Source organism: Corticium candelabrum, chromosome 8, assembly GCF_963422355.1.
Source record: "Corticium candelabrum chromosome 8, ooCorCand1.1, whole genome shotgun sequence".
In the NCBI taxonomy this organism is placed as follows: domain Eukaryota; kingdom Metazoa; phylum Porifera; class Homoscleromorpha; order Homosclerophorida; family Plakinidae; genus Corticium; species Corticium candelabrum.
In genome coordinates, this window is record NC_085092.1 from 6526437 (window position 1) to 6551465 (window position 25029).

General features: G+C 42.7%; 4 protein-coding genes and 1 long non-coding RNA gene across 5 annotated transcripts in view; 1 reads left to right on the plus strand and 4 right to left on the minus strand.

The window, feature by feature from the left end:
• Nucleotides 1-730: 730 nt before the first annotated feature.
• Nucleotides 731-2350, minus strand: LOC134183343 (cilia- and flagella-associated protein 20). Its single transcript, XM_062650845.1, has 5 exons — nucleotides 2237-2350; nucleotides 2097-2176; nucleotides 1893-2025; nucleotides 1709-1831; nucleotides 731-1171 (listed from the first exon to the last, which is right to left on the minus strand). Exons 1-5 carry the CDS (start codon nucleotides 2318-2320, stop codon nucleotides 986-988), a joined length of 606 nt encoding a protein of 201 aa, XP_062506829.1. The 5' UTR covers nucleotides 2321-2350; the 3' UTR covers nucleotides 731-985.
• A 95-nt stretch (nucleotides 2351-2445) lies between these two features.
• LOC134183342 (cilia- and flagella-associated protein 20-like) lies at nucleotides 2446-5948 on the minus strand. Its single transcript, XM_062650844.1, has 5 exons — nucleotides 5836-5948; nucleotides 5689-5768; nucleotides 5435-5621; nucleotides 5252-5374; nucleotides 2446-2800 (listed from the first exon to the last, which is right to left on the minus strand). Exons 1-5 carry the CDS (start codon nucleotides 5917-5919, stop codon nucleotides 2618-2620), a joined length of 657 nt encoding a protein of 218 aa, XP_062506828.1. The 5' UTR covers nucleotides 5920-5948; the 3' UTR covers nucleotides 2446-2617.
• Nucleotides 5949-10082: 4134 nt separating this feature from the next.
• On the minus strand, nucleotides 10083-10685 carry LOC134183835 (uncharacterized). The gene is made up of 3 exons (XR_009970593.1): nucleotides 10572-10685; nucleotides 10359-10489; nucleotides 10083-10290 (listed from the first exon to the last, which is right to left on the minus strand). It is a non-coding gene; the product is annotated as an uncharacterized LOC134183835 (long non-coding RNA).
• A 1555-nt stretch (nucleotides 10686-12240) lies between these two features.
• LOC134183387 (uncharacterized) lies at nucleotides 12241-14526 on the plus strand. Its single transcript, XM_062650895.1, has 3 exons — nucleotides 12241-12844; nucleotides 13029-13386; nucleotides 13882-14526. Exons 1-3 carry the CDS (start codon nucleotides 12470-12472, stop codon nucleotides 14358-14360), a joined length of 1212 nt encoding a protein of 403 aa, XP_062506879.1. The 5' UTR covers nucleotides 12241-12469; the 3' UTR covers nucleotides 14361-14526.
• A 1986-nt stretch (nucleotides 14527-16512) lies between these two features.
• The window catches only part of LOC134183333 (tubby-related protein 3-like), a 9382-nt gene continuing 865 nt past the window's right edge, over nucleotides 16513-25029 (minus strand). Inside the window, exons 4-12 of the mRNA XM_062650829.1 lie at nucleotides 21323-21411; nucleotides 19870-20246; nucleotides 19643-19757; nucleotides 19468-19580; nucleotides 18998-19112; nucleotides 18832-18930; nucleotides 18142-18229; nucleotides 16940-17023; nucleotides 16513-16871 (exon numbers count right to left, since the gene is read on the minus strand). Coding sequence (XP_062506813.1) covers nucleotides 16738-16871; nucleotides 16940-17023; nucleotides 18142-18229; nucleotides 18832-18930; nucleotides 18998-19112; nucleotides 19468-19580; nucleotides 19643-19757; nucleotides 19870-20246; nucleotides 21323-21411 — 1214 coding nt within the window. The 3' untranslated portion in view covers nucleotides 16513-16737. The remainder of the gene's footprint in view (nucleotides 16872-16939; nucleotides 17024-18141; nucleotides 18230-18831; nucleotides 18931-18997; nucleotides 19113-19467; nucleotides 19581-19642; nucleotides 19758-19869; nucleotides 20247-21322; nucleotides 21412-25029) is intronic.

Sequence of the window (25029 nt, forward strand, 5' to 3'; positions counted from 1 at the left end):
TACGAAATACACAATTGGCTACTAAAGTCAATGAAGTTTGTGCAGTGTAGGTCACGTGACATGTGTAAAGGGCGTGACCATATTAGAACGACAACGACAGCAAAGCAACGACGTAGGAGCGCATGAGACGAAACGATTCATTCACTAATACCGGTAGAGAGAAAATGAGGCGGCACTTCCAACCAACGCCACCTCAACATCGTAAATGATCGTCACTTTCTCATACATTTCCTCATTTACCAACGTCCAACCCAATCTCTCTAGTCTACAAACTAGATCTGTACATTTACACATCAATCAATTCTTACCTGAACTCTTGACACAACGTTTACATCTGCTCCTTTCTTGAGAGCCGCCGATGCTTTATTTACATCGTTTGCACACACGGCATCAAAAAGAGTTTCACTGGAAGCCCCTGCACCCATATTGTAACGCTGCGTTACGCTGGAAAAACCATCGTCCTCTAATCTACGCGCATGCGCAAATAACATTGATATGTAACTTTAGTAAGTTAATTAATTAGCTAATTATTTTAGTTTATTAAATTAATGAGCATTAACTTTATAAAATTTTGCAGTGGCGTAGGAAGATGTTTACGAGCAAGGGGCTGTACTGTGGATGTCATGAGTTAACTTAATAAAATTTTGATTATTTTCAATGTTCAGCGAGTGGTCAGCTATTTAATTAATATTTGACATCAACATTCAATAAACATTTATTTTAATTAATTTTGTATCCCTAATGCACATGAGTCATTATTTGTTGTGAAAGCATCAATGTGTGTCATTCTTCTGTTACATAAATGTGTCACACTCATGACAACTACTTCTAGTAACAGAGACTGCTACTCTAGAGAAAGCCACTTAGCCTCTCTATTTAGTGATCCCAACCATAAATACTGTTGTCAACAATACAGTCTAGGCTATCTTTCTTTTCTCTCTATTGTTTATGATATAGAATGGAGAATCTCTAGAGTTTCTTGATGTCACTTCTGCTCTGCTGCTTGAGAGACCGGCAGAAAAAGCTTGAATTCTGCAGGCAGTTCATCTTCAGAGTAGAGACGATCAGAGAAATATACTCTACGAATACGACAGTTGGCATGAAGTTGGACTCGAAGAGTTTCAATGTAGTTTGTCCCATATGCCCTCCGTGTAAAGTCAGACAAGTTAAACTAGAAAGACAATTAGAATTAGAACAAAATACATTGCAATACCGTACTTGATTTTGGTCAAGTCTTAAACCCTTAAAATCTTAATTAAACGCTAAAGTCAAGCCTTGTGCTAAAGTTTTGTGTCTGTAAGAACATTTCAATTGCCTTACTGCCTCTAGACCACTTGTTGACAACAGAACATTTTACATTCTATTTACCTACGACAGTTTGAAGCTCTCTAACTAACTGTTCCAAACTGCAACTGAGTTACCAGTAGTTGTCAGCTAGACAATTGCAGCCACATTACAATCACTCAACTAACTACCACCCTTTATCACAGAAATTAATTAGCATGTCAACTTTTCAAGTAAAGCTTCATCCAGCTCATACTTTATGGTAGGTGCCCCTTAAGTGAATGTTTACAAGTAGATGTAACAGAATTGGTAGACTTGTACAGATGCAACTGAGTCTTATATGCAACTGAGACTTACATGCAACTATTATGTACAAAATATGAACTAAACACAGTAGTAATATAAGCACTGCTACTTGCGCTACCTGAATTTGGTTCCATCCCTCATCAAGTCTCATAGGCATTGTACATATGAATGGTTTCACTCTTGTTGTCGACTGATAATTGGAAGCTCTAAAACGCCGTCTAACTCCTTTATCATCCAGCACCTACCACCACAACCATTTCATTAAAAAAGATGAAATAAAGCAGCAAGAAAGTATCGTATACCGTCACTTCAAAAGTAAAATATTTCTTCAAGTTCTTGATGATCATTACAAGGAAAGGTAGTTTTATGCCCAAAGTTTTCTTCTGTCCTCGTCCGTGACTGTGACTGTCTCCAGGGCACGTGATGTAAGTCGTACTGGCGCGTAAAATTCACTCATCACAAATTCTTTCATCACAGAAATTTCCCGCACAGCAATTTATCGTTACCTGACATTTGTTCCCATAATTTCCAATACGAGAGACTGAATGTCGTTGTCAGTTATCCGCTTAATGTGACCGTTTCTGACCTAAAATTTAAAAATTATAAAAATTATCCCTCAGAGGGAGCCCTCCATCAAATTGTTTACCTTTTTATCCCATATCTGCAACGGCTTGCTACCAATACTGTATAGAATAGACAGAAAGCCGGACTGAAAAGTATTTTTGAACATTTTGCTAGACGCCTGTTCACGATGACAATGGTTGCGGTGACAACACACACGCGCGTTAACAAGTAAACAATTTGACTAATTCCACGCTAACGCTGCGCATTTCTAAACTAAATCCACACGAAACAACAAGAAAACAATGCATCATCGCTGTTGTGTACATTATTGAGATGCAGATGAATGCACCTAGATAGCAAACCATCAGTATTTGCATGCAAATGCATCCAGTAAAGTGCATGCAATTGATTGCAAGTCAAACTCTTATGAAATAACTGCAATGTAAATGATATTTCATGTCCATCACTTCTTCGCAGGCTTAGACACAGGAAGGAAAAGCTTAAATTCGGGTGGTAATTCATCTTCAGAGTAGAGACGGTCAGAGAAATAAACTCTCCGGATACGACAGTTGGCATGAATCTGCACTCGTGTCGTCTCAATGTAGTTGGTGCCGTAAGCACGTCTTGTGAAGTCAGACAAATTGAACTATACAAAGTACAAATTGACACATACAAAACAGTTAATATCTGAGCAAATGACACATTTCATTTAACAATGTAAATAGTTTCATAGATTGCTGATCGACCAAATCTAGAACAGCTTAGAGTGTAAACAGAATAAGACTAGAAGTGGTGTAACAGACTAGGGTGTAGACATGATGCACAAAGTGGGAATCTTTCCAGTGGTGTAATAGCCTCGTCCCCAGACTCTCAAGCAGGGACATATAGCCGGCAGTTTAGAAGTGATCTGGTTGATGCAGAAACCCGCATGAGAAGACAGACAAAAAGATAATTTTTTCTCACGTTATATACGTAGTAATGTAGCGACAGAATGCAACGTCTTGAGCATCATTGAGGTCCTAGTGAAAAGGCAGCCAGGTATAAAACCATGCATTCATGATTGGGTCTGTGCAGAGTACGATACAGCACAAGGTTAATTCTTAGACTTCCAAAAGGGTCTAGAAACAAAACATTCATGCAATGGGTCTGCATTTACAGAGTACGATGCAGCACACGGTTAATTCTTAAACTCCCAGAAGGATCTCGTAAGAAACAACAAGTTCATAGAGTGATGAGGCATTAGAGAGAGCTAGGTGGCAGAATCTGGTTCCGTTTACTATCTGCTATTCTAACACCAGAATGAACAGGTCTACAAGCTGTATGCGTTCTGATCTGCTGGCACTTGATATGAGGCTGTCTCAGAGTAATTCCTGAGTCACTGAGTATCTGTATATCACTATTGTAGTCTGGAAGTTGCCGGCAATGGCCAGGGTAAAAAGTGGTCCAGTTAAAACCGGACCAACTGGTCTGGTGGCTTAGCTACATCCCTGTCAAGACAAGAGCAAGAGAGTCTGTCTGGAGATAAGGCTAGTGGTGTGTGTGTGTGTGTGTGTGTGTGTGTGTGTGTGTGTGTGTGTGTGTGTGTGTGTGTGTGTGTGTGTTGTGTGTGTGTGTGTGTGTGTGTGTGTGTGTGTGTGTGTGTGCAGGCATGAGACAACCGAGGCTGTTGCTTCAGTTGAAAAAGTAAGCATAGCTGTTGAGAAATGTTTCAATTGGGTGTGTCCATAAATTTTTTAAACCTTATCCACAATTTAGCCAATAGGGTAGCTAAACAAAAACAACATTAGAAAACTTCATAGCATGGGTGTACCCATGGGTATAATCATAGAACCGATCAGTTGTTTGTATATTAGTTTGTTACCAGTCACGTGATTGACTTTAGTAGTACACTTTAAGTTGATATTAACAAGGTGCCTCAGAGAAAGTTTACGACTATAGTTATGCCTATGCTTTCTATGCATGCATGCTGATAGTGTTTGACTTGCTCAAGTAGACGTAAGCTTGAAAGGACAGCAGGTTTCACTGACACAGACATGGCATGTTGCCATAATCCATGGCTTGCTACTGCTGAATTTACAAGACAAACAGAAAGTCACAGCCACTAAAAATTACATGCAGCTTTGCCAATTTTGTTAATTAAAATAAAAACAACGCCTCAAGTAACCTACAGGGGGGCACCTAATGCATTTCAGTGCTTTCATAGACCTGCCAGTCAGTTTAGCATGCTCTAGTCTAGTTACTCTATTTCTTAATTACCAGTCTATTGAAAGACATTGGTAAATATGCATTAACACTGATAGACACTGCACACAGAGTTTGGTGTCTCTAGATATTCTTACATCGATCTAGCTACATCTGGAATGAGAGAGCGACCCGCAGCACTTTAGAAGTTTAGTTATGTGCCATTGCCATGGTGATGGGGCACCAATTGTGAAAGGATTCAAAATCGTGGCAACAGGCCTGCATGATGTGGCATTCATGGTTGACTTGGTCTAAGGGCCTGCAGATAAACAGCTGGCTAACACTGTATAAAGCGTTTGCAATCATTGACGCAGTTTGCTCGACTTGGATTTGGTTCTATTTGCTGATATCACTACTAGTAGTACAGTACTAATCAAGTGGTACCGGAAAGCATTTTGAGATCACAATTTTAGCACCAGCCATAAATAAGGCCAGCAACACTGACATGTGGTGCAAATGTTGCATGTAGATTGATCGTATACAGATCAAGGTAAAAGGCTGAGCAGACCTCCAACTGAAGTGGGTCAGTTTGTTCTCACCCCTCAAACCCCCATAGGTACGCGCCTGCATTAGCATTTTTCATAAATACTAACTAACCCCTCAAATCCCCCCATAGGTACATGCCTGCACTAGCATTTTTCATAATAGTAACTAACCCCTCAACCCCCCATAGGTACGCGCCTGCATTAGCATGTTTCATAAATAGTAACCGTCAAGCTCTCAAAATCTAAAGAGGCACAAGCCTTCGATCCTCCCTGGTGTCTACACCCTTGCACTCTGAAACACCTAATCATGCATATTCATCATACATTTTGATGTAACAGGAGCAAGACGTGAGTTAATGTTTTTATCCTACCTGAATTTGGTTCCATCCTTCATCCAATCTCATCGGCATTGTGCACACAAATGGCTTGACTCTCGTCGTCGACTGATAATTCGAGGCTCTAAATCGACGTCGAACGTTCTTATCATCGAGAACCTGCAGAGCAATCGATCACCTCACACATGCAAACACACAACGCCACCGATCAGTCCCAACCTGCACTTCAAACGTGAAATATTTTTTCAAATTTTTTATGACCATCACCAGGAAGGGCAGCTTGATGCCAAGTGTTGGTTTCCTGTCGCTTCTCACCGGCCGATCGACGTGCTCCTCCTCGTCTTCGCTCGGCAGCTGAAGACTATGTTTCTTGGTCGTACTCGCCGGACAAGTGATGAACGTCGTGCTGAAAAGAAAATGTAGCAAAGCGTTGCCATAGCAACAGACTTTGTTTTATCGTTTTTTCGTCGTACCTGACGTTCGTGCCCATTATTTCGAGTACGAGCGACTGGATGTCGTTGTCGGTGATTCGTTTGATGTGTCCGTTTCGTACCTGAAAGCGAGGAAAGCGAGTGAAAACGGTGAGAGTCAAAATGGCGTCCGATTTCGTGCGTCGCTACTTCTTTGTCCCATATTTGGAGAGGCTTGCTGCCTAGGCTATAGAGAATAGAGAGAAAGCCGGATTGGAATGTGTTCTTGAACATGGCGGCTGCTCGTCGCGTTCCTTGTTGCCTCTAGCAACTGCGATTGCGCAGTAGGTTCTTATCCGGGTAAGTGAAATAGCACTCTGTAAGACTGCAGGTTGTACAGCCACTTGCTGTGACCAAGACACCCTCTAGGACTTTGTTCATGTTATTAGTTTAGCATTCACAGCTGTAGGTCATTCATCAGTACAAACTTTGTAATGAAAGCAAATATCCGGGCTTTTATTCATTAGCAAAATAAATGTTAATGTACTTAATTAGTAGTAATTACTAAAAATTAGTTTTAAATAATTTTACTATATTACAGTGAGCTGTGTAAATAGAAAATTACCGCAGTGGCGACGGAACTGGGGGGGCCGTGGGGGCACGTGCCCCCACAAAATGCTCTCCGTTATCTTAGGGTTAGGGTAACCCTAACCCTAACCCTAACCCTAAGGCATAGAGTTAGCAGTGTTCTTGGATTTCTATGGCCTGACAAACCGTTGTGCCCCCCCACTCAGCAGAGGCTTCCTTCGCCTATGTACCGTAATAAAGTTTGTTATCTGGTAACATATCTAGACCCCTAGAGTGTTAGGCTGTTTGGCGTATTCTTGGGTGTATGCATACCTCTGGCCTAGACATAGTTGTGACAATAGTGATGCCTAATCTATACTACTAAAATTGGCGATGTTTGTATCTAGACGTAGATGTATAAGTTTGATAGCTGGATAAACCGGATCACCCACGAGACTAAAATTTGGGGTACAGGTGTAACTCGGGATGAGTACTGTAATTGGGAACCTAAAAAAATAGGCAGGGTGGCGTCGACCTCCAACTTCAATCTGGTCTCCTTTTGGGTGTGCAACGTAGAACGACACTATCTTTACGGGGTTGTCATTTAAGAAGGAGACTGAATGCCCCAATTTGAGAAAAGATGCGTTAGTTAATTGGACTTCATCTCCTAGGGTTGGATCAGCACTGTAGTGCTCCCTTTCATCTAGATCGTAAACTCCTACTAGAGTAAAAACTAGGTTTGCAATATGACGCTGGCGACGCTCGAGGACGCTGGCGAGGACGCTGGCGAGGACGCTGGCGAGGACGCTAGCGACGACGCTCCGGCAGGCGTCCTAGTCTAAACACTCGCACGTCGCGTCACGAGCGTCCTCAGCGTCGTCAGCGTCCAAACTGAAAGTGCTCTAGCATCTACCGAAAGCAGGTTCCTTTTGTCGACAAATCAGAGATCAAATCCAGGAGTGAAATAACCGGAAGTAAACTAGGGAAAAGAAGCCTACAGGTGTATACGTATAGGTACGGCTGCTTGCGGAACATCAAGTCACGGTGGCATAGAGATGAGAGGCGCAAGAAGAACGCTTGGAAAAACGTATCGAAAAAACCGGGCTCCCGCAGGAGGCTGCCAAATAATGTGGAAGCGTCTCCGCGACAACTTGGTGAGGGAGAAATTAGGAAATGAAAACCAAATCACAGACTTTTGTCTATATGATTATGATGAGTATGCGCGTATTGACTCATCGCTGACGCTCATGAAATGATATTGTAAATGGTACAGTTACTAGGCGTCTTCGCGCGAGCGTCCTCGCAAGCGTCGCGGGCGTCATCAGCGTGATATTGTAAACCTAGCTTGAGGCTTTTCGTTCGCTTCCAGTGTTACTAGCTCTACAGTTAGAGCATTACACAATTCTATAGAATCTAGAGTCTTTCGTGTTAGTTTGTATTAAATACGTATATGTAAATATATATATATATATATATATATATATATATATATATATATATATATATATATATATATACGGTACTGCGAACTAGTGACAAAATGCATGCAATTAAGCTAACTAGTTACAACGGTGCATGCATTTAAAAAAGCATATAAAACGCCCATACTTACTTTCAAATTAATAAAATGTATGTATATCCATGGTAACTAAGGGATTTGGCACTCCGTCCGGCGTCCCGACCGCGGGACACAAAAAGTCCGATGTAAAAGAAAATCGGGCAATCGGACCCGTGGAACGGTTGTCATTTTAGGAAATTTGAAATGGATAGAAATCAAAGAGACTTCGAAATGAGTTTCATGTGTAAAAGTGTACGTTGCTGTCTGTGTTGACCTGCTACATGTGTAGCACAACAGATGCCATATTAATTTATAGAGATGCCTAGATATCTAGGAGGCTTAGCTTAGCCTCGCAGAGTGGATTGCAGCCCCGGATGCGCTGACATCCCCACTATAGCGCATCCGGGGCTGCAAATCTACACTACATCTGGGGCTAGGCTAGGCGTAGCTATGGAGGGCACAGGCTTCGTCTAGACCGACATGAACTTGTAATGTGGTTACGATTGCTCGAGTGTACTACGCATGCAACTGGATGGATGTTTCTTAGCTAGGTACAGTGTCTAGAGTTCATTGACAGTGGGATCTAACATGTTCTAGACATTGTATACACGATGGTATGTCAAAACGATTTTGGACGACTTTTCAATCAAATGTAGTACATGTACATGCATACAAACAGTAGGGTAGGTGTTCCTAATTGTGGACACTCCCCGGTAATTTGAGTTACAAACACCCTATCTGGTAACCTGCAACGGAGAGAGAGGAAAACATGTCCGATGTACGCACCAATGCCTAAGCTGTGGAACAATACCTGTACGACTAGAATCGCACAACGTCTGCTAGCGCACTAGCAAAATATACGGGATAACGTCTGTAAACAGCTCAAACGGGGTGTATCGTAATTGTGGACATGTTTTTCTCCGCCACAGAAAGCGACTGGGTCTGAGTAACAGCTGGACTAGATACCTGAATGGTTGCCGCACAAGCTGGTATTTTGGGCCGCAATCAAAACCACGTTCTGTTGTGTATCACGACGATTCCCCTGCGAAACTGCTAGCACATATGAGGTTCCTCCCATCACGTCCACAAATTCGAGGTACACGAATCGTTCTTTTATTGAATCATGAAAGTGCCCTGACGTTAGTTAAGCAATTATCGAGTACCTTAGTAAAGTTTTGAGCCTAAAGTGCGTTCACGCACTAGAGAGACTGGTGGAATGTGGCCATTTGCGCGACAAAGACGTTGCCCTCCGGGCAGATATTGGTATCAATCGAAAGCTCTTCACTTGCCGGATCTAATTACACTCACCGTTGGGCTACAGAGACGTAACTGAAGTTAATAGAGCCAATTTTCTGTATTTTGATGAGTTAGGGGGTGGAGAAAGGCGGGACTAAGGCGGGATTTGGGTTAATTGCATAGAGCTAAGTATATAATTGTTATAGCTAGCAGGCTGTTAACAGTAACCCAACACATCCCAGTTGGGGTGTCAGTTAGCTAGGAAAGAGTGCGTCTAGGATCCGTTTCTACTTCATCCTTGAACTTTCAGTTTCAGACGACGACGAATCTTCTGATTCAAGACCAGCTTCGAATTCAATGACCATCTGCTCTACAACGTCGTCTAACACACCGTGTATTGTCCTGTAATGCTTCTCCACCTTCTCACGTACGTGCCTCACGCAGTTTGCCCACTTTTCCACAGTAACGTTTGCTACACCTTCTCTACACAGACGCTTGATGTTTTCCATCGTAAACCCACCAATCCCTGTGTTGTGATGTGCAGCATAACTGTAGGTCAGAGGAAGCAGGAAGGTCAAAGTCCTCATAGTGATGTCATCAACGCTCAAGAATGCACTAAATGGCTGGTCAGTTTGGTTCTGATATGGTCAAATTAGTGAAGTTCTCGTGGTTCCCAGACGCTTCTCTGAGCCAGAAGTGAATGAGTGTATGTATCTGGTACCTAAAAGCTGTTCCTAAAAGAGGCAACTGACACATACAACCAGTAAGCGCATAGAAACATCCAGGTCATGTCTTTTAGCAAAACTACAATTTTTAGTATATCATTGCATCATGAAGCAAACCGCGTTTCAAGCCAGCGAGGCAGCCAGAGGCAACACGTTCATACGTACACTTTCACGCGACAATATAGATACCTAATTTGTCATTGACACCATATGCTCTGAACATAGATGCTAATTGCCTTCTGTAACATCCGTTTACAACGCCGCGCCTTAGGATGTACCCTACATTCCACCAGTCGCTCTAATTCGTGAACGCACTTTAGTTACGTTGACTTGTAACGTGCTAAAGAAGCGCATTAGGTGCATGGAGCGAACGTGTAATTCCAGTTCAGTAAACACGTGAATATCTTCACTCATACTAGATCTAGACATCAGTAATCCACTGACAATCTAGCTGTTTTGACTGCAACTACATCTGGCCACAATAGGGTATGAAATGAGAACGAACAAAGTAGGTGGAATGTCAATATCAGCGACACTCGTAATCCAGTCAGAATTTGACTGTCTTCACTGCTACTAGATCTGACAACAATATGACACAAAATGAAAACCTACAAACTCACCTAGGATAGGTGGAAGGTCAAAACTACCTTGTCTGATATCAATAATCAGCTCTACCAGCAACGCAAAAAGATGCTAGAACCACAGTTTACAGTTGAGACGTTCATCTAAACATGATCGATCGTCTCCTGCATTGTATCGTAAACAGAACACTTTGTTTCTGCAAAATTTGAAAGACACGACGCCATTTTACACAGAGGTGATACACCACAGAACATGGTTTTGATTGCAGCCCAAAATACCAGCTTGTGAGGCAACCCTTCAGGTATCTAGTCCAGCAGTTACTCAGGCTCAGTCGCTTTCTGTAACGGAGAAATAATGTCCACAATTAGGATACACCCCGCATCCAAGCTGTTTACAGACGTTATCCCGTATATTTTGCTAGTGCGCTAGCTGACGTTGTGCGATTGTAGTCGTACAGGTACCGTTACGAAGCCTAGACAATGGTGCGTATATCGGACATGTTTCACTGTCTCTTCGTGCAGGCTACCAGAGAAAAGAGCGATTGTAACTCAAATTACCGGGGAGCGTCCACAACTAGATACACCTATCGTACACACATCTATACATTTTTCAGTTTGTATTGAGAGTCCTTACTCGAACTCTTTTTCTTTCTGCAAGTGGTCCAGAAGCCATTGTCTTGTTTTCTTTTTTCCCCATCATCTATATTTGCATCTTCATGATACTCTAAGCCTAAAGTTGAAGGCTAAACGAAGCCACTATCTAGAGCGTTCACTGAGAGTTGGTTTCGCTATACAGAGTTCAACAGACTGGCCTGCGCTCAGTACGACGCTGCTAAACTGTTCGAGAGAAACTTAGAGGAAGAGAAAAAGAAAAAGGTTAACTAATCATTAAATACAAATTATAAGTAATTTATAACTCGCATTTTAGATTAATTGATCTATAGACCTTTAGTTTGACCTGTTCTACGTTGTATTTTAATAATTTGTTTGTCAACTAGTCTGTCTGCATGTCTGTGTGACTGTTTGCTTTAATTAATTAACTAATTCCTGCAGTGTGTCTGTCTTTTTCTAGGAATGCTCAAGTTCAGCTTGCCTCAATTTACAGAACAGAAACCTTTTGGCATTTGCAGTTGATGTTGCGTCGATCTACAGTACAGGGATATACTATGCATCTCCGATGAGCACCTCTACACTGCGATGTAGTTGTGTAAAGGGTAACGTACCTCACTACAGTAGTGAGGTACGTTACCTTAGACAACCGAAAAACTGAATCTGTAAGTTTAATTACCGGATTATCAGCAAGTACTTTCAACAATCTAGTAGTCTTAGTCTGTCTATATACGTATACTGACAAAAAGGCATTTGTCTAACAGATTTATATCTAAGAGATACTAATCTCGTCAAAACGAGAAAAGTGGCCAGTCTAAACTGCTACATACTTCGTCGCTAGGTATCATAGAACTCTCTAATTAAAGAGTGGCTCCTAGCTAAGTAGAGAGTCGTATAAAGCTGCAACAAAATCTCTAGACATTACCAAATGCGCTGCATGTCTGCATGAACTCTCTAGATACAGCTGTAGAGAAGTCCCTTGAGATAGACGCGTCTGACTATCAGCAAAAGTGCAAACTCGGAGTCTAGCACTACAGAGAGCTATTAGCTAACTTTGGAACAAGTAAGCATGCGAATCCATGGCATGGCATGCTCAATCGGCCATTTATTAGTTGATTCTGAAATCAACATGCATGCGTCTCTAGGCGTGTAACTACTAAAAAACATGCACATGCATGCACCAGCCTAGTATACACAACGTAGAAAAATCATGAAATCTCACTCTATTACTGTGACCTTCATGTGTTTTGAAAATTTTCATATCGACACACGGACAGTCTAGACGATTTCCAGCTAAACTATTATTAGTTCGATCGCATCCGGGTGTTCACTTGCTTTTGTTGTGTGTGTGTCTAGAGGTCTAGTCTGCTTTTGTGTCGGCGGAACAAAGTCAGTCGTTTTCTACTATTCCGCGCAATCGGCGAGTAAACGCCGGACGTTACCGCACGCCGCCTCACAAACAGAAGCGAAGTGCAACTGATTGGATTGCGTCGGTCATCCGACTCCCCCAACCTACACGTCCGACGGACGACGTCTCCGCCTCGCCAATCGTAACTTACGTTGCGTGTATGTCGACGGGGAAAGCAGCCGTTCGTCGGCCGCGCATGACGCGCAAGTGGCGAGCCAAAGTCCTCGCGTCGGGTCTCTCTGACGTTTTGCCCGTGGAATGCGGCGAGATGCACGCTCGCCTCCACCTCTTCAAGATCGGGTCGGGCACTCGCGGGACCTCGATCGAATGGGAAGGCAACTGGCTGACACCGGTGCAATTCGAACAAATCAGCGGCATGGAGAGAGCGCATAACTGGAAGCAAAGCATTCGCTACGAAAATCGTTCTCTGAACTGCTACATCAAGTTGGGTCTCATCAAACTGCATCATAGGTATTGTGATTGTGACCGGTGCATCACGCCTCTGCTTGAGCTGGACAAGAGCCGCACAAGCAAGGTGCTGTTGTCGCTATGTGTTGTCACGCCGGGATATTGGGAAGCTTGTAAAGGACATTTCTAGTATGCAAAATTTGCATGTCTAGGCGAGCAATAGTCGCTCTGTAATGCTGTATGACGTTGCTGGGCATTAGTTGTCAGCAGGAAATGCTAAGGTGTTGACAAGTCTGTTTATTTTCGTACAGAGAGGAAAGTATGAATGGAATGGCGACGACCATGGTACTAGACGCGACTGGCGCTATGACGTAGACGACAACGACAGCTTTCTCGGGTTTTCTAAACGACGGAAACGGAGAGAAACGAGTTTTGTTGAGGCGAGGACCGTGACTCCGACTTCTTGTACTTTGACTGACAACACCGATTCCGGCTATTCCCTAACGCGCTTTACCTGCAACAACACGACTGTGCCTGTTGGAGGTGAACAAGACGGAAAAACGACACAGTCCGGTTTGAAGAGAAATGCGCCAAGCGAAAGATACGTAAACGCTGGTGGACGGTACTCTTCTCATTCAATGGAGTCAACTAGACGTCGGGAATTTTTCGGTAAGTTTGTTTTACAGACTAGCTAGCGCTCTTAGCTATCGTAACAACAACCCTACCCCGCCTAAATCTGTATTTCTGGTAGAGGACATGCGTTGCGTGATTGAAAATCTTATTCACAATCCGATTCTCATGCAGTTTGACAGTACCGTATCTCTGCGAGAGATGCTTTCCCTAGGAAATGCGGCAAGTGATATCAGAGCTCTGTAAAAATCGAATCTGTAAACGCGTTAGATTAGCGTACAACATGCAGTCCGTTGTTAGCAAGACGGACAGAAGCAGTGTAAAAGTAACGCGTGTTAAAGGGGCGTACCTTACAGTTGACTTTAATTAATTTAATTGAAAAGATTTGGTATACTTAGTTAACAAAGTATACCTTTACCTAAAAGACAAGAAAGCACACTAAGAATTTACTTTAGTAATCACAGTTGACAGAAACACGAACTGGGTACTAATGTAATTGCTTGTGGCTGATAATTAATTGCCATACATGTATAGGCATTTCACCTCCAAGGCTACTACAACACGACTTTCAGCGTCTCAGTGAGTTCTCAGCTCGACCACCGTTCATTACTAATGCTGTAGACAACAAGATACAGAAGCGAGGAACGCTGACTGAAAGTCAGGCCAACATGAAACCGCTCGCATCTACCAGCCATTCCTTAACCGATTCCGACGTCCGTCGAGACCTCACAGTACACCAACGTCTCGCCAAAGTGCTGCGCAAAGCCGGACTAACCGACACGCACGTGTTGTCCTGGTCGGTCGACGACGTCGTTTCGTTTGTGGATGCGGCCGGTTTCTCTTGTCAGAGTTCGGTGTTTAGGCAACATGTTGTTAGCGGCGAGACGCTGATGAGAATGCGAGAACGACATCTAATCGACCGACTCAAGTTGAAACTCGGTCCGTCGTTGCGGCTCTTCGCTCTGGTGAGAGGTTTGCAACAAACTGTAAATACCACAAGTCGTTTCGATTAGGCTAGCCTATTAGTTAATTAATTAAAAGTAATCGTAATATGTTGTTTAGTTCTAGAGCGCAGATTTTGGTGTCTACAAATTGCAGTCTAGATAAAGTAAATATGAGGTGCTTGCATGTATATTACTTATGCGTTGCGTACAGATACGAAGATATATTTGCACTGTTTGTTTTGTGTCGTTACACATTCCATCTACGGTATAGCTAGCTATCTAGGTTCTGTAGCTGCGCGTATTGTTTCTCTGGAGAGCATCCTATAGTGCATGAGTATTCCACACTGTGCCTGCTCGCGTGCTGGTACCCTTCATCTTAAGCCTGGTTCACAATATGACGCCGACGCTGAGTTGAGCGTCAAACATCAAAGAAACCGCCTCGACATCGGCGGCATCCTTTGATGTCGACACTGGAATAGGATTCATTTCTATTGTCGACGTCGGCGTCAATATTGTGAACCAGGCTTTAGCCTAGGAGACGGTCTGGAACTTTGAGGCTACCCTCATCTCATAGTCTCATCGCATGATCTCATGTCATTGTCTATTTTTGACACAAATGGCACGTCATTAAGGCTATTGCGCGTGCGTAAATGTTTAAGTCTGTGTCATCACGCCGCTCTGCGAAAGCTAGCCTTCAGTTCTAAAAGGTCGGTTACAAGCATGATGAGTTTTTTTGGGGCGTAAGCCGTTGTATCTCTCTAGAGCAGCTATAGCAACTACATTGACTGCATGCAGTTTGGGCTCTAGCTCCCTAGCGAGCGAAGTATGGCGCTGGTTGCTACGTTTCTCTAGATAGAATTAATGAAACGCTTATATCTAGCTAGATCCGTGATTATTTAAATTAATAATTGTGCGTTTTCGAGAGCTTTGATTAATAACGTTAATGAACGTCTCTCAAGCTCTAGGCTCAACTTTTTAATTAAGTTGGGTTCACGATAAGTTCCTAGGACGTGGTGCGCTGATTGTCGCGTTCTACCAAGCGAACGTGTTACTGCGCTGTACCCTCTCTGTTCACAAATTATATTTTGGCTGCGGTGTCTGGTGTCCTTTTGTCTGACTCCCGAAGCATAATAATTACCCGTTAAATTAATGATATACTCATTGCGCTTGTTCTTCTAGCATCGGATCCAGAGAAGGTAGAGAGCAGAAAGAATTTGTCCGTGAATTGCGTCTTCACGATGCAGAGCCATTTTTACAGAGTACTGACTGTATCATTCTAATGCTATCACGCTGTCTTTGTTAGGATACAATACTTAAAGCAACGATATCCCGACTAAGCGTGACCACCTGATTTACGATTGCCATTGGTCAAACTTTAGCAGCAGCGAGCGGTTTGCCGCAGAGATAGAAAAAGAAGGTGCCGTGCCGCTGGCATTCGGAGCGTTGCCGTTTTTGCCGCACGTCAATTTGTTTACAATTTGCCGTTGTCCTGATGAGCGGCGTGCCGCTTGTTGCCGCTCAGCTGAACGGCACATATTGTGAATGTATGCGGTGATACCCATGACGTAACATCTCAGATTCTCTAGCTAGTTAGCTAGGCTTGCCTGCGTGAATGGCGATCGCATGCATGCTGCATGTTGCACAAAAACTATGGGACGAAGTGTAATTACAAAAATTATCCAAAAAGTGTGTAAAAAGTTAATTTCATAAATGACATCTGAATCTCTTTCTAGTAAAGTCTAAATACAATCAAAATGCGTTGCAGGAATAGAGACAGCAATGCTTAGCTACTCATGGCATCAACAGCATGCAAGGTGCAGTGTAACATTGTACTATTGTACAAGCTTACCGAGGCCTTCCTTCACAGTTTACGTTTGATGACGTCACTCTAATTAGTTATTTTTTAGCAGACATTGATTGTAATCCACAAGCGCTCACTGCAGATCGCTACAACAACAAAAACATTCGATACCAGTACGTACCTGTTTAATTAATTAACTATTACATACTGATGTCTAGGACTCGTGTGCAAGTTGAGTATCATTTGCGCATGAGCATGACAAGCAGCGAGTGCGCCTTGAACCGAACGCCATGATGAACAGAATTGCTATTAAAATCTGATATAATGATATTGGGATGCTATTGAAACTGCTCTACTGAGCGAAGGGCTCCTCTCTCCACCTCCCCGCTTTTTCTACTGCGCATGACATTAGATTGGCAGAGCAATGTGCACCTTGGAGTTAGTGCAATAGTTCTGTTCTAATCATGTACATGACACTACGTTCAAAGTGACAATAAAATATCTAACCATCTAAAGCTACAAGCCATTCTACAATGAAGAAACGTATTTGTATACAAGTCTGGGTACAAGACACACTAAAACCATAGAGCTGCTATAGTTCAAAATCAAGTTCATAAAATGAAGCATCTCTATGAATTATTCTAGTCATTCGCACGCCAGTTTACCATCAAAGCTGCTCAGAGTGATTGCGAATGCTTGTAAAGCGCACAGTGGGTAGTTGTAATCCATGGTGAATACATCATCCGATACACGACCAAATTGCATGACAATGTAGTCAACTGTAGTCACAAATGAAAGAGTTTAATGTGTTTGGAAATTGAAATGCTAGAAAGCAATGAACTCTCACCATCGTCGTTGTGAATAATCTGGAAGTTCTTGACTGACGCCTTGGTGACTCGACTATGAAAGTTGAGGACGTACGATTGAGTCTCTGAACACAAAAAGCATGCGGTTAGACACTAGTCATCAAGAAATAGTCTGTAAATGTTGTAGCCTTGACATTATAGGCCTTTCTTTGCTTTCAGTGGTTCTTTCACGCGAGGATAGCAACAATGTGTGTGTGTGTGTGTGTGTGTGTGTGTGTGTGTGTGTGTGTGTGTGTGTGTGTGTGTGTGTGTGTGTGTGTGTGTGTGTGTGTGTGTGTGTGTGTGTGTAGGCCTAGTGTTGAGGCTACAAATGTTGCCTGTAGTCAAATTCTAGCAGCAACCAGCCATTTAGAACCACCACAACTAACTGTACTTTCTATTACAAAAGATGCATAGCATCGATATGACCTTCTAGAGTTTCATGCAGTTTGCTTTAAAGAAGAACTCTCACCAAATACTAAAGCTTGTTGAAAGAAAGATACAAAGCCCGGTATCTTCCTGCAGGAGACCTACGGTCCACACAGCCACAGAAGCAGAGAATCGGCAACGAGTTGTTCAGACGATCCCCCGTATGTACAAAAAGTCTTACTCTCTCGAAGTAACTACTTTAGGTTTAACCATACCAAGTGCTCCTAACGCACCTAAAATTCAGCAAGACATGATCTATGAACTAATCTAAGAAGGGTCTCCTTCTGAGGTTGTATTGCCACAGTCAATACTTGCGTGATAACTTTGGGGTCCCAGTTTACTTTAGTCAATAAATCACAACTTGACACCATATGTCTCACAACTGTTACCTTGAAATGTGCACAGATATCGGTCTTCCTTGCTAACCAACAATCAGAGTTACGCTCATGCCACATACAGGTACTAATCACGCCCACGCATGTAATTTCAATGCTTTATTTCTTCGTTACAGTAAACTTCTGCAGTAAACGGTTGCAAAGGGTTGTGTCATGAAGTGACAGCTTTCATCTGAGAGATAGTTGATTTTGGTGAGAGTTCCCCTTTAAGTCAACAGCCATCCCTTCCTTGTACAAAACACATAGCTATAATCCCCTGCCTGCCACTCCTCCTCTCCCCTTCTCGTCTATTCTCCCCAAATGTCACCACAAGTTACATACCGTAGCTACACTCACAATCTTACAACTAAAGACAACAAGTGTGACTAAGTGGACTCTACCATCATTCCACTGTGGAGTCTTGTTGTGCAAGCAGAGCAGATTTTTCATGTCGTGACGCCGGTATCGTTCCAACAAAGTGTCATCAGCCTATATAATGCATATATACATACATACATACATACATACATACATACATACATACACACATACACACTGTCACACACACACACACACACACACATTTTATTTTTTTATTCATTGTACGCTACTCGTGTATGAGTTCACGACTTCTCTACTGATTAGAATTCAACCATCGCTTGTGTGCTTGTTCAAGTGCATAGAGACCAATACAATAGCTGAAGCAACGATCGAACTCGAGCAGATTGACTGAGACGTTATGTAGAGAAGTTTTGCACACGAAGAGATTTCAGTGAAAGCCCGGTTGTGCAGACCGTACACCCACTCTCACAAAACCGAGTTCCTGCTGATGGACCAAAGTTCGAGACAACCAACAGACGACAGCCTCACGGGGTGCATCCAGAACGCAATCGATGGAGTCAAGAGAGGCAAGCAACACGGAGCTCAGCGAACTATGTGCACCGCCATCAAACATCCGACACACACACACACACACACACACACACACACACACACACACACACACGACTCAAACGATAGTACAAACATACTAGCTGTAGAAATTATTACAATATAGATTAACACACGTCACATCCATTAAACTTCCTTACTCGTCTCGGATTCACTTTTAGCCGAGTGTGATCTGGTCCCATTGCTGGTACAATAACAGTCATTCTTCTGGGTCCCTTGATTCCCAACACATTTGTCTCCTAGTGTCAAACAAACACAGTTAGAAAGATCAGTGTTGAACACACGTCGTAAATTGGTGAAACAAACATAAAGAGTTGCAGCCATTTCTTCCCGAATGTTGGAGGCATCGGGTAGCACTCGCCCTTTGAACGGATTCACCCCATCGTTGTACACAGTGAATTGCGTTCCCAGGAAGTTGGATCTACCACAATAGTGCAAAGTTTGCTTAATTAATTATCAATATCATAAACAACCAATACACTAGAATTGTATTAGAGGGATGCATCTCTCAATACATTACACACTCTAGCAATAAGATGCACTTCTCAATACATCACACACAATAGCAATAAGAGATGCATCTCTCAATACATTACACACTCTAGCAATAAGATGCATCTCTCAATGCATTACACATGATAGCAATAAGAGATGCATCTCTCATTACATCACACACTATTAGCAATAAGAGATGCATCTCTCAATACACTACACACTATAGCAATAAGAGCTGCATCTCTCATAAGACTATTGCATTGCTCCGTCTTATCTCTCACCTCAGTTTTCCTACAAAGCTATCACCATCTCTTGCCAAATCCGTAGAGTCTCTGCTAATAACATAATTGGAAGTCTTGCTCTTTTTACGTCGTCTTGCAGCCAGTAGCAGCACCTGTACACACCCACTAATCAAATTAGATGTTGACGAAAGTAATGGGTGGAATGCATGTTAACCTTCTTGCCATCGTCGCGTTCTAAGTGAAGATAATAGTAGGGATATTTCATTTTATCTAGTCCTCGTGTATCTCTCGTTAGACGACACTGAATGGTCTGACCATGTGGAGCAGGTCTGGAATAACGAGAAACAAAATAAATACATTTACATATGACCAACACACACACACACACACACACACACACACACACACACACACACACACACACACACCTTTCTCACTTACCGAAGTATAAAATCATCCAACTCATCCATATCATAACCAATAGAACATGGCACGGCATTACTCTTCTTCCTCACAGCCTTCGCCTCGACTGTACTGTCGTTCAAACGTCTCATTCTCGGTATTGATCCACTACCACCTACTAAACCAAGTGAACTCGGACTCTCTGGCCTAGAAGATGTGTCCGGAACCATAAGTGATGACTGAGCTCCAGCAGACACCGACTTCAGTACTGTTTCATCTTTTAGTTCGTAATCAGAGCCACGTCTATCGACATGGACGTCGTTTGCATCTTGTTCTTCTGCTGGTTCTACAAAGTCAAGACTACCAGCCATGCCACGTTGCTCTAACTTCTTTTGGATAGCAGATGCCGTGTGAGGCTATACAAAAAAGCGATTGATTACTAAAGCGTGTGCGTGCATGCATGTGTGTGTGTGTGTGTGTGTGTGTGTGTGTGTGTGTGTGTGTGTGTGTGTGTGTGTGTGTGTGTGTGTGTGTGTGTGTGTGTGTGTCAGTCTGTCTGTCTGTCTGTGCATCTCATGTCTGCGTGTCAGTCTGTCGGTCTATGTATCTCATGTCTGTCTGTGTGTTTACCTGTCTGTCTATGTGTCTGTCTGTCTGTCTGCCTCGTGTGTGTGTGTGTGTGTGTGTGTGTGTGTGTGTGTGTGTGTGTGTGTGTGTGGGAAGTGGAGCAGTTGTTAGAGCATTGGCGATGACATCCGGGATCTTGTATTCCGTGATGAGGGTTGAAGGTTCGATCCTGGTGGAGGCGCAGTTTCCTTGAGCAAGAAACTCACCCACAATTGCTTCTCTCAACTCAGGAGTGGACATGACCGCTGGCTTGGCAACAACATCATGCAGCAGACGGGTACGTGTGGGCCTTGGTGTCCAGTCCCAAAGCTGCGCCATTCTCAGTGCCCCTTGATGACTCTGGCCAAGCTCCAGGTGGATTGTAGCGCTGGCCCTAAGACTCCACATAGCGCATGGAGGCCCTGTCTCTAGAGGCAGGGGAGCTATCTCCGCAACTGACCTCAAGGTCGACGTCGAAAGACGTGGAGGGCTTGACATTTGTCCATTTGTCCATGTGTGTGTGTGTGTGTGTGTGTGTGTGTGTGTGTGTGTGTGTGTGTGTGTGTGTGTGTGTGTGTGTGTGTGTGTGTGTGTGTGTGTGTGTCTGTGCATCTCATGTCTGTCTATGTATCTGTCTGCCTGTGTGTGTGTCTGCCTCTGTGTGTGTGTGTGTGTGTGTGTGTGTGTGTGTGTGTGTGTGTGTGTGTGTGTGTGTGTGTGTGTGTGTGTGTGTGTGTGTGTGTGTGTGTGTATCTGTCTACCTGTCTGTCTATGTGTCTGTCTGTCTGTCTGTCCATCTCTCTGTCAATGTACTTAATTAAATGAAAACTATTACAGATAACAAATTAAACGCACACTACAATACATTCAATAGCTTGATTCTCACCTGTTGCCTTCCAACATCACTCTGAGACGAAATTCGCATTGGACTCTCAGTCAACGGGTTGCTATACGTCAGTGAACTGTCAATCGGCACTACAAAACAAGAGTACCATAAACACCAACTACAAACTTCCAAAAACAATATAAAACCACTAACAGAAGGTTCACCGATCTACAAATGGTTTCCACTCAAAGTGACTGTTTGTTCTTTGATCAGTCAGTCAATGAAATCTCAAATGTTGTTAGTTACATTACAACATATAAAGTTGAAAACAATTAATTAAATTCTAAATTTTAATTATGAATTTGCATAAATTTTAATAAAATCAAAACCAGAAATTGCCCATACATCACTCGCCCTGTTTGATATCATTTTGTCATATCTCTCTGCTGGTACCATACAGTACTCAGCCTGTACTGTAGCATAAAACACCCGACAGTGACTGTTGAATGTACATGCACCCCCCAATGTGTTTAGATATACACAGCCAACTGTCTTAACCCCCTGTGTTTAGATACATGGCCAACTGTCTTCTTAACCCCCCAATGTGTTTAGATACATGGCCAACTGTCTTATTACTTCCCATGTGTTTAGCTACATGGCCACTGTCTTACCCCCTGATGTGTTCAGATACATAACCAACTGCCCTAACCTCCCCATCCCATGTGTTTAGATAAGGCCAACTGTCTTACCCCCCCCCCCCCAATGTGTTTAGGTATGCCCAACTGTCTGGCTTAGTAAGCAACACACAAAAAATGACAAAATTGTCTTACATGCACACAGAACAAACACGTGCACTCTTTAGTACACAATACTAACACATGACTCTACCATGAGTAAAATACTGTTGAGAAAAGTTTGGGTGCTGAGACCCGTATGTAGCTAAAGAAGGTGAAGGCACTTGTGCAGGACAATATATGCTAACAAAATAATTTCCACTAAAATAATACATGAAAGTCAGGATCAAATAGCCTGAGAATAGGCAAACCCTCTGTGTGGGAAACCTTCCAAATGTCTACACTGACAACTCATATTTATGAGATCTCATTGTGAAGACTTATTTATAATTTATAATTGTGTATATGTGAAGTCTCTGTGCTTGTATGTATTCTTCCTTTCTGTTAGTTTTCCTTCCTGAAATCAACTCTTAGCTCCAATTGACACAAGAATACCATGTGGCTAGAACATCACGTCTATCATCTCTCACCTGTCAGTTGGAAGTCATAGATTGAGATAACATGTCAGGCTACAACCAGTAAAGCCACAACCAAAGAAAATGGCAACACAATGCCAAACTAAGTTTACATTAAAAAACTAAGTCGATGTTGTGTACATGTGTCTGCTGTCTTTCACCCAACGTTTCCAACCCGACATCACGTGACCACAAATTTCCTCCCAGACGCAGAGACTCACATGCAACACACACACACACACACACACACACACACACACACACACACACACACACACACACACACACAGCTGCGAAGGAAAAAAGACACACCCACGCCTGTTCACAAGCATTCAATGGAATTTGACAAGTCACAGTCACACACGCACACACATCCAGCTCCGACAACAAAACCCACCACCACACAGCAACAAACACTGTACAATCAGTACAGCAAGTCACATAGTGAAAAGCAAAAAGAGATGCACTTTCATGCTACAGCTTGACCACACAGTTGGTGTGAACCTCATACAAGCTGCGGAAGTAGTGAAAAGACACCAACAGCATTCAACTGCTCGACCAAAACTCACACAAAATGAGTTGAAATCCCACAATGTCATTATCATCATACACAGTGCAGTTATATGGCATTGGTCTGGTCAGTGTCGACCATACAGTACACTGAAATCGACCTGAGTGTCTGTCTATGTGCTGACCTTTCATGCGTTCCATGTAGGACACTTTCGTCTCCAATCGCACCGATTGCTAAATAGTCAATGACCGAATGGAAATTCGAGCGATTTGTCAATCTAGTGACTTACCCTGTGTCCCATCCTATTCTGCTGTGACGTCTATATAAACAATCTTAGTGTTTACACGCTTGGCTGATTGCGTAAGTCACATGAGACATGATGTAGTCTCTAATCTTGCTCATTATAACCTATTGTATCAGCCCACTGTATCAGCCCACGTTATGCCATGTTGCCAAACTAGTCGGCTTCTTGTACGTATATGGCCATCTCAATGCATATACGACATCATGATGTCTGTTATGAATTACAAAAATGTTATGTGTGGCTATTGTATGTCATGTGACCACCTCCACCATCATAGACCCTACTGTAGTCATACAGTACAGCCATAAAAACAAATTTTTAAAAAATTGTTAAATAATTTGTATCCATCACTTCAAGCCAGAAATTTGCCTGTGTTCAGAGCAAACCTCAATCCCTTGTTAACACAATGATTAATTATCATAATACAAATAGACCCATATTAGCAATAATTAATTAATAATAATTCCACTTTGAAATGATGAGTTTTATCAAAGCATTCGCTGTATCTAGGTACCTTGAACAGAAGTCTACGATATTGAAATGTGGGTCTACTTCAAATTTTGTGTACAGTACTTATTGTGTAGTTGCAGTGTCCGACAAATTGGTAGCCCCGGCGCCCGGGACAACCAATTTTTTTACGGACAACTGAATAATTGGTGTGTAGTTGCCCATGGACAACCAAGGTAGTGCAATGGATCTGCTTCACGTGGTGATGCAAATGAAATGTCAGTCTACTGTAACATAAGCAATAATAACTCGTGGCAAGAAGACAAAGGCCACACAAGGCATATCAAGCTACTAAATGGTGTGATCTAGTCTGCTATTTGGGTACATGTATCAGATGACAAAATACAGGCTGCTGTTGTGAGTAATACATGGTTGCACGTGCTGAGTATGTTAATTTGACAATCTTAGTAGAAGTAACTGTAGTTCTAGAGGTGTCATTGTGCGCCTTTCTTCTACAACTCTTGCATGGCATGTACTTTAGCAAATCATCAGCAAGTCGAAACATCTTTCCAGGTGGTGGCAAACGCCACTCCTCAACACATTCTTGCTTCGCGTACATGCACGCGTGTGACCACAATCAGAAGAAAGGAGGTCTTAATATCACAACTGCTGCTCTGTAAGACTTTCGTTCTAGCTTATAGTAGTCATTCCAGTGTTGTTCTTATGTAGACATCTCAGTCGTGCATGCTTCGTGTTTGTTTCTGATGGTGTCACAATTTGAAGTCGTGATTGATACTAAGTTACTATACAGATATAATAAATCAGTCACTAATAGTTTCAGCTTGTAATTGTACATGCATGAATTCTATTGAGTATTTGTGTGCTGCAGTAGTGTGTAACTGGACACACATGCACGCGCGCAAGCACACACATGCACAAATTCCACAATAGACTAGTAGTGTTGTGTAAGAGGAAATTGCGTGGACAACCATAGTCAACAACGGACAACTGAAAGATCAGTACGTGGTTGCCCAGGGACAACTACAAGTTTTGTCAATTTGTCGGACACTGAGTTGCTGCTAGGGGCAACATGCACATACACACAATCGTTTGTTACACCCACATACTAAAGCAACCTACACCAAAAAACTCCTTACCTACATACCTAATCCACATACACAAAGGTAAAATTCCCAATTTTCTTTTCGGACCTCTGGCCACCCTAGTGCATAAACTTGGTCTCTCCCCCTGTCCCA

Bases quoted from the DNA above. Each gene is read 5' to 3' on its own strand.
- LOC134183387 (XM_062650895.1), top strand. From the start codon at position 12,470: ATGTCGACGGGGAAAGCAGCCGTTCGTCGGCCGCGCATGACGCGCAAG. The intron at 12,845-13,028 runs GTGCTGTTGTCG...ATTTTCGTACAG, and splicing joins ACAAGAGCCGCACAAGCAAG to AGAGGAAAGTATGAATGGAA. The intron at 13,387-13,881 runs GTAAGTTTGTTT...ATACATGTATAG, and splicing joins TAGACGTCGGGAATTTTTCG to GCATTTCACCTCCAAGGCTA.
- LOC134183342 (XM_062650844.1), bottom strand. From the start codon at position 5,919: ATGTTCAAGAACACATTCCAATCCGGCTTTCTCTCTATTCTCTATAGC. The intron at 5,622-5,688 runs GTACGACGAAAA...TTTTCTTTTCAG, and splicing joins ATAATGGGCACGAACGTCAG to CACGACGTTCATCACTTGTC. The intron at 2,801-5,251 runs GTAGGATAAAAA...TACTTTGTATAG, and splicing joins AAGGATGGAACCAAATTCAG to TTCAATTTGTCTGACTTCAC.
- LOC134183343 (XM_062650845.1), bottom strand. From the start codon at position 2,320: ATGTTCAAAAATACTTTTCAGTCCGGCTTTCTGTCTATTCTATACAGT. The intron at 2,177-2,236 runs GTAAACAATTTG...TTTAAATTTTAG, and splicing joins TGCAGATATGGGATAAAAAG to GTCAGAAACGGTCACATTAA. The intron at 2,026-2,096 runs GTAACGATAAAT...TTTACGCGCCAG, and splicing joins ATTATGGGAACAAATGTCAG to TACGACTTACATCACGTGCC.